This window comes from Poecilia reticulata, linkage group LG16 (genome assembly GCF_000633615.1).
Source record: "Poecilia reticulata strain Guanapo linkage group LG16, Guppy_female_1.0+MT, whole genome shotgun sequence".
Classification (NCBI taxonomy): Eukaryota; Metazoa; Chordata; class Actinopteri; order Cyprinodontiformes; family Poeciliidae; genus Poecilia; species Poecilia reticulata.
The window spans coordinates 29,358,479-29,366,375 of record NC_024346.1 but is presented as its reverse complement, the minus strand read 5'-3'; the positions used below and the strand labels follow the sequence as shown (position 1 = coordinate 29,366,375).

At 39.1% G+C, this 7,897-nt stretch overlaps 1 protein-coding gene across 1 annotated transcript in view; it reads right to left on the bottom strand.

The window, feature by feature from the left end:
- Positions 1-2,023: 2,023 nt before the first annotated feature.
- Positions 2,024-7,897, bottom strand: part of celf3b (cugbp, Elav-like family member 3b) — a 30,702-nt gene continuing 24,828 nt past the window's right edge. Inside the window, exons 12-15 of the mRNA XM_008432735.2 lie at positions 7,101-7,205; positions 6,826-6,969; positions 6,466-6,629; positions 2,024-3,087 (exon numbers count right to left, since the gene is read on the bottom strand). Of these exons, the coding sequence (XP_008430957.1) occupies positions 6,502-6,629; positions 6,826-6,969; positions 7,101-7,205 (377 nt within the window). The 3' untranslated portion in view covers positions 2,024-3,087; positions 6,466-6,501. The remainder of the gene's footprint in view (positions 3,088-6,465; positions 6,630-6,825; positions 6,970-7,100; positions 7,206-7,897) is intronic.

Genomic DNA, 7,897 nt, shown 5'->3' with positions numbered 1-7,897 from the left:
ATTTCGGAGTTGTTGTTTTTTATCACTACTTTATAAATTATTTCCTAGCAAAACAATTTACTATTGAACCGTATGACTTTTATATGTAAACTGAAGAGGTATCTTTTTACTTTAATAGCTTGTTTCCAGAGATTTTAAATCAGATTAATTCTTGAGTCGACTTTTAAATTAGCTTTCATTAGGAGTGAAATATAGATTCTAAATGAGCTTATTTGATTATCCATCCATCCATCCATTTTCTTGCACCCTTTTTCCCTCAGTGGGGTCGGGAGGGTTGCTGCTGCCTATCTCCAGCCAACGTTTCGGGCGAGAGGCAGGGTCACCCTGGACAGGTCGCCAGTCTGTCGCAGGGCAACACAGAGACACACAGGACACACAACCATGCACACACACACTCATACCTAGGGGCAATTTGGAGAGGCCAATTAACCTGACAGTCATGTTTTTGGACTGTGGGAGGAAATCGGAGTACCCGGAGAAAACCCACGCATACACAGGGAGAACATGCAAACTCCATGCAGAAGACCCCAGGCCGGGAATCGAACCCAGAACCTTCTTGCTGCAAGGCAACAGCTCTACCAACTGCGCCACTGTGCAGCCCCTTCTTTGATTATAAAATAATTAAAAACATGCCATTCTTTTTTTGCTTTTCATAAGTAGCATAACGTGAAATGTTTTTTGCAATTTCTAGGTGAAGAGCTTTACTTATTGTCATGGTTTTGAACAAATCAATACAATGAAATTTGTTGGCAGAAGTGTGTCAGACAACACTCAGTTAAATAAGAAGACAGTTAAATGCTAAATTATTACATATTATAGGTCAATGAATTTGTATTAATTCTTTATACATTCCTTTAATAATTCCTTAGGACCTTTAGTTTTGTTTATGCCGCACCCATCTGTATATAGACAAGTTTCCTTGTTTTTGGGTTTTGTTTTCCAAACTACTTGAAACATGTTTCATGACCAACAGCGGATGAAATATTTTAGAAATTGATCTGATTGTGTCATAAATAAAATTCATTTTCAATAACCAGTTTTCCCCTTTTCTCAATTTCCATTTCATTCAAGTCCACTTTTATTTCAGTGATGGTACAGAATTTATGCTGCGACGTCCATTTAAATGTTTGCCATTACAGATCAAGAACATTTCAGCTTTAGCTGCTCCTTTTACCAGCTAAAGCTCTTTTCCCTGTGACCTAAAATTGAAGCACATGAAGGGTTGTTCAAAGTGCACAGTGACATAAGGTCTACATACCCTGCAGCTTGTAAAATAGCTTTCCCAGATAGACACATTAGGTTCAGTAGGACAAGCTACGTTAAGCTGCTGTTGCATCATATCTGAGCAGTGACTCGATGTTCCTTAGACTGTTTTATTATGCTGTTATTTCTTTTCTTTTCCTAAAAGTAAACAGATAAAACAGTCATTGTTTGACTTCTACTTTGGACTTGGCACAGAGCTGTGAATATGAGCTGGTCATTGAAAGTATGAATTGAGAAAATGCTTTCCTTGCGGACTACAACTGGTCTTATTCCAGGGTCCCATTGATTCAGAGATCTTTTATACTTGTTAACAAAAAGCAGCTGGACAGCAGTGTTTATATTTATCCCTAAACACATGCATCACAAATAGATTTTTTAAAAAAGTGTGTGCACTGGGATGATGCAACTTAATTCATCTGTAGGTTTCAGTTACAACAACATCATTTGGCTTGCACCCAGTTATTCAGGTCTTTGTTTTTTAAACTGAGGCAAACTGAGATAAGCTTATCCAGGGAAATAAACAGCAGTTTCTATCTTGGTAAGAAGGTAATCAACTTCAATAGTGTTCTCAGAGATAAAGCAAGTGCAGTGTGTAATTTTGCTGATAAACAGTTTGTTATAAATGAATTCAGAAGATTAGACGCAAACCTCTTAATTAGTGCATTCCAGGTACGCCCCCTTCTGGTCACACACGTCACGTACAGTTGAAAAATTCCCCCCCATGATTTTTGCCAAAAACACAGACACGAATGACAGCAGGCCATTTAGTATGATACCTTTTATTTAAACTTAAAAAGAGTGGATCAAAAAACAGGATTCAATAAATAAGAAATAAATATAATTGCTGTAATAGTTAATAGATACATTATAATTACTCGATTGTAAGAGTCTGACAGAAACAGGCTCTCAAAAGTTTTTCTCTAGAAAATCCTAAAACCAAAATATTGCATTGCCACTCAAACATTTTCTCCCGATAAACAAAATAATTGTTAAATTAGTAAATAAATAAATAAAAAATAGCTCAATTATTAAAACCTCCCGAATAAAAGTGCAACCCCGCCCCCTCCCCTGTGTTTCACCTAAAATCTAAGTAGAAATTTAAAATAGGTTTGTGATTTCCCCATTTTACAATTTGGAATGTAATAGCTTTCTCATGAAGAATGATGATGTCACTAGTTGTATTAATAATAAGAATAATAATGATAATAATAGTTATGTTGCAGTGTTCTGTTCAGTGTTTTATCTAAAGTAGTATTCTTTTTTTGCATGTTTTCTTGTTTTTTTTAAATGCTGCTCTTTGTAAACTAAACTATATACAGCTCATTAGGATCCTTTCCAAAGTCTTGCTAGCCTACTCATTTAGCCGTCTTTTTTTGTATTTTTTTTCCTTTTTTATTATGAAACAACGATCCCTCTATATTTGTCACGTAATAGACATGGAATAGACATGTTAAAGTCTACTGAAGTGATATATCATTGTTTTTTTTTATCAGTGCCTTTCCTACACATGTGGTCTGAGTTCTCTTAGTTGTACTAAATACCCTTTTCCATACAGACTGTGGTCAAACCAAGCTTTTGTCTGTACGGATACGTAATTTGTGTAAACTGTGTGTGTGTGTTTTGAGTAAGTGTCAGCAGGCATGTGTTTGTTTTTTTTGTGCATTTTATATACATTTCAGCTTTGAGGTTCACAATTAAGGGTATCTCTGCGCATGTCAGTGTGTGTTTGTGTGGCAGCTCTCCGCAGACGCTCACAGGTAGAAGACAGTCTGAAAGCACAATGAACCCTGGGACTTCACCTTCAGTTGGACTCTGAGAGGTCGCCTGCGAGAGGAGTAGGAGGGTAGAGGGAGTGGCAAATGAACGAGAGGAGAGGAAAAGAGAAAAAAAAAAAAAGATTTTGTTAAAATTTGTAGGGAAACTGGAGCTCTGCGTGGGTTTCTGAGCCTCACATTTTTGTCAAACATGCCCCATCCATCCAACAAAGACTCCTGTCTGGGAATCACTGGAGCTACTGACAAACTTGCTGCTCCCCTTTGTACCTTTGGACGCTCCTAGCTTTTTTTAAAATTTCAGTCTCAGAGCATCATTGGCAGATGTCAAAGGCAGTTAAATCACGGTGCTTTTACATACGCACATACAGTGTCTGGTCAGATCATGCAGTTAATTACAGTAAGTCACTGGTATGCATCCTAGTATGACTGCAACTGTGTGTCTCAAAGGAAAGCATGTGTGTGTGTGTGTGTTTCTGTGTGCGCTCATGAAACTCTGGGAACTCGCATTTATGCGCTTTCAGCATGTGCTGCACTTAGGTGCCCCGGATCATGGCAAGCAAACACTACCAACAACATGCATCACTCTCTGGCATTAGCAGTATAGAAATTCTGGGTGACAATTTAATTAGAAAAAAATTCTCTAACTGCAGGTTTTAATGCCTTAATTATTTTAATTGTCTATATATTAATTTATAGAAGCCTTTTAATCATTAAATATATAATGCCTTGCAAAAATACTCACACCAGTGGAACATTGTAAAACAGTCGAGACACTGAGTTCCTTCATAAGTGAAATACTAACCAATGTTTTGATGGGTAATGACGGCACTTGGTAAAATGTAATGTTTCAATTGTTGATTTTTGAGTTTTCATGATGTAAAACACTTTGAACTACCTTATTTAATTGCACTACACATAGAAAATTTGGTTTGATTAATTTGATTGTCACATTTTCTGACGTTACAGCTACAAACCTTATTTTTTACTAGGATGTCATATGGCAAATCAGCACCAAATAGTGAATATTTGTGTTATTTTTCATTAAAAAATAGCATCTGAACAATTATATTTATACTTATATACATTAGACTTATACTATACTCTGCATTAATTTAGAAGTGTCTCCACCAGATTTGCACTAGGTCTGGACTTTGTTCGGTCATCCAAACACATGAATATGCACTGATTTAAACCATCGTAACTTGGACTGCATTTGTCCCAGTCTCAAATCTTTTGATGCCTTTATCTGTTTCCCCCCGCCCCCAGGATTGATCTTTAATTAGCTTCATCCATCTTCCAATAAACACTGACCAGCTTCCCTGCCCCTGCTGAGACATGACGCTGTCCTAGTGAAGGGATGAAGTACAGTGTTAGTTTTAACCATGGCAGCTGAGCAATTTTTAGATCATGGATTAAAACATTCTCTCCAAGTTGTTCAAAGCGGTTTTAAAACAACCCACAACTTTACTCCTAACCTCTCTGTTGTGTTTCTCAGACTTTATGATGCCTTTTGTTCTCTAATCTTTTCTAAGAAAACTGAGGCCTCCACAGAACATCTGGATTTACAGGAAAATTAAATTACAGACAGGTGGACTCAAATAACTAATTGGAACAAAGCATCGGGTTGCACTCTAGGGGTATGAGAGTTAAAAGCAGTTCGATCTAATTGAAAGTCCCACTTTTCACATTTTTATTTGTAAAGATTTTTTTTGGAAACTATGTATTGTTGCCCTTCCTCTTCATAATTAAGCACTACATTGTGTTTTGGGTTGCAATGTGGTAAATTATGCAAGACTTCTGAGTGTGTGGTTACTTTTCCAAGGCACTGCATGTTACACAAAGTTTTAAAAAAAGTAAAAGTGAAAATCCTTTTGATGCCTCCACACTCTGATCTGACAGCAGCCATGTTGAAGGTTTAACTCTCTTAAACAAATAAAAAACTCTCCCAGAATTCCTATATTTGAAGGCTGTTCTCCAATGAGCAAGAGGCACTTGTTCTTCCACCATGACACCATCATACCCTTCACCCCAAAACACAAGTCAGAAGGAATAGTATAAGGAGGTTGAGATGAAAGAAGCAGATTAACACTTGAAGGAGAGAAAAATGTGGAGAAGGAGAAGATAAGAGAGACAGAAAAAGAGCAGGAGCAGTGATGAAAGATGTAAAGAAGTCTCAGAGAAAAATGGAGGAGCAGGAAAACTAAAGTGCAGCATCACAGTGTAAAAAAGTCACAATCCAAGATTATGAACTCAGCCTATCAGAGTACAGCTCAACAAAATGCATGCTCGCCCATGAATACAGAGCGCTACAGCCATCAAAAAGGTAACTTGATCTAATTCTTCTTGTTTTATATATATCCCATGCGTTGGATCAGTTTGCAGCCACATTTTGGAGTTTTGCATACCATAAATATGTCATGTCCTCTTGTCCATCACGGCCTGCCATTTTATGCTGCAACATCCTAAAACATGTATTTTTCCCCCATCAAAGCATCATTCTTGCTCCCTGTGTTGTTGCTGTGCTCGTCTCCACCAGTTTGTTATGGAAAACTATGGACACCTCAATGCAGAAGGCAATGCAACGAAGATTATTCAGTCCTGCATTACACGCTAACAGTGTAACACAGAAACATATGCACACATAGATGTCCACGCTCACTATTTTACCCAAACCATTTGTTCAAATAATAATAATAATAATGACACCAAACAAAACACTACAGAAACTGATCAAAAACAAAGCTGCAAAAAAATAACAAGCTTTGCTACAGAATTTATCGGATAGATTACTATAAAGTGATTAAGTGTATCAAATATCCAATCAGATCAGTTGAATCAGTTGAGTGCAGTCCTGGCTATAGATAGTTATTGATCAGTATGTGCACAGGTCAATACAAAATAAAGTCACAATGCACCAAACACAGTCTGTGATCACTACAGCAACAGGACATGCAGGTCAACGCATGGCTGGTTGCTCGAGGTGACAGAACCAACACAGGCAATAAAATCGCCACAGCAACCCAAACACAGGCCAACCAATCAACTTACAACAATGCGAGAGGAAGGGGGGATCAGGGCTTTATCGGTCACTAGGCAACCATTGCCATAGCGATGGGGTCCTCGTGAAATATGATTGGACGGGAGGATCTTGGGTGAGGTAAGTTGCCGTTTCGGGAAAAGATCAAAACAGCAGGGAAGAAATAAGATTGTGAAAGAAAATAAAAAAAGGAAAACAATATCTCATTATTTTTACGTTTCTTGACACAGGGTGCTTTCAGGAGTAACCCAATGCAAATTTACTGCAATGTCAAGCTTTTTTCCTGTTAAAAATTTACCAACAGTTAGCTTTTTACTGTCATTATTGTTGTTCCTGAAGTATACTGCAGGTCATCTTATTTCACCTTTTATCGCCTCGCCACCACCTCACCTCTCCGTATTTGTTCGTTCTTCTCTCTGTCGTCACTCAGTATGGGCGGTTGGCATCTTTGGGCCTTTTGAGCTGCACTTTGAGTCTTTTCATGCCAATCTGAAAGCCATTCATCGCCTGGATAGCAGCCTGAGCGCTGGCAGGGTTGTCAAAACTCACAAATCCTAAAAAAAAAAAAGAGAGATAAATAACATTCATGGTAGAGCTATTTTTCTCTCACCTTAGTTTAGATGCAGACATTGACAGTATCTTATCCTACAGAAGGCCAGCCTTTGTGTTTTTTTCACTTGTCCTTCCCTCGCTCTAGTAAACATGCTCTCCCCCTTTCCGCCCTGCTCCCCCACCCTGTGTATGTCTCACCAAAACATTTGCTCTGGTTGGTAGCTCGGTCCACGAACACTTTAGCCGATATGACATTGCCAAAGGGCAGGAACATCTGCAGCATCTCAGAGTCACTGAACTCCTGTGGCAGGTGGTAGATGAAGATGTTACACCCCTCTGGACCTGACACACACACACACACATACACATGTAGGACGAAGACTCATAAATTACCTCTCGCTTTTAGAAAACAACCCTAAACGTGCACACTATCAAAAGGGGTGTGGCCGCAGCAAGACAGGAAGTCACATCACCTTCTCTTTGCTGCTGTTGCTGGGGCTGCTGGTGTTGCTGAGCAACCAGTGTCGGCTGCTGGGGAAACGGCTGCCCAACCAATCCGTAGGCAGCGGGGTACGCCGCTATTGGAAGAGAGACAGGGGCATTAACATCTTATTGGGTACTAACAACAGGTGGCAACATGAATGTGCCCAATAGAGACATTTCCTTTGAACTGAGGGGTTCCCTGTTGAAGGTGAAATCTATTAACTACAGAGCGGAGCAAGTCTACAGAACAAAGACACTGTTGATCCCAGTCTGGTTTGCACACATTGCATCATCGCTGTAATCCATGGTTATAAACATCATCTATAAATCGAATGAGTCTTTCTGAACTCAGATAAATCATAAAATCAATTACCCTTGAAGATGTTTCACCCTTGACAGCCAGACTAAGGAGACATTGCTTGAATGTTCGTCATTTAATCTCCTGTATGAACCATCGCTTTGAGCAGATGGGTGCATTACAACATGTGCATGACTAGATTCCCAAATGTATGTGTTAATATCCATCCATCCATTGTCTACACATGCTTATCCTTGTAAGGTCACAGGATTTGGTGCCTATCTCCAGTGGTTACTGGGCAATAGGATGGGTTTGCTCTGTTCATCACAGGCCAATACAGGCAGGACAGGAGAAGCACTCATACATGGACACAGTCATACAAAAAGGCAATTTAGGAGAACCACTAAACCCATTTTGGGAGGAAGCCAGATTACCTGGAAACAACACATCCATGCATCTCTCCAGGTTGTTGGTTTCTTCCCACAGTCC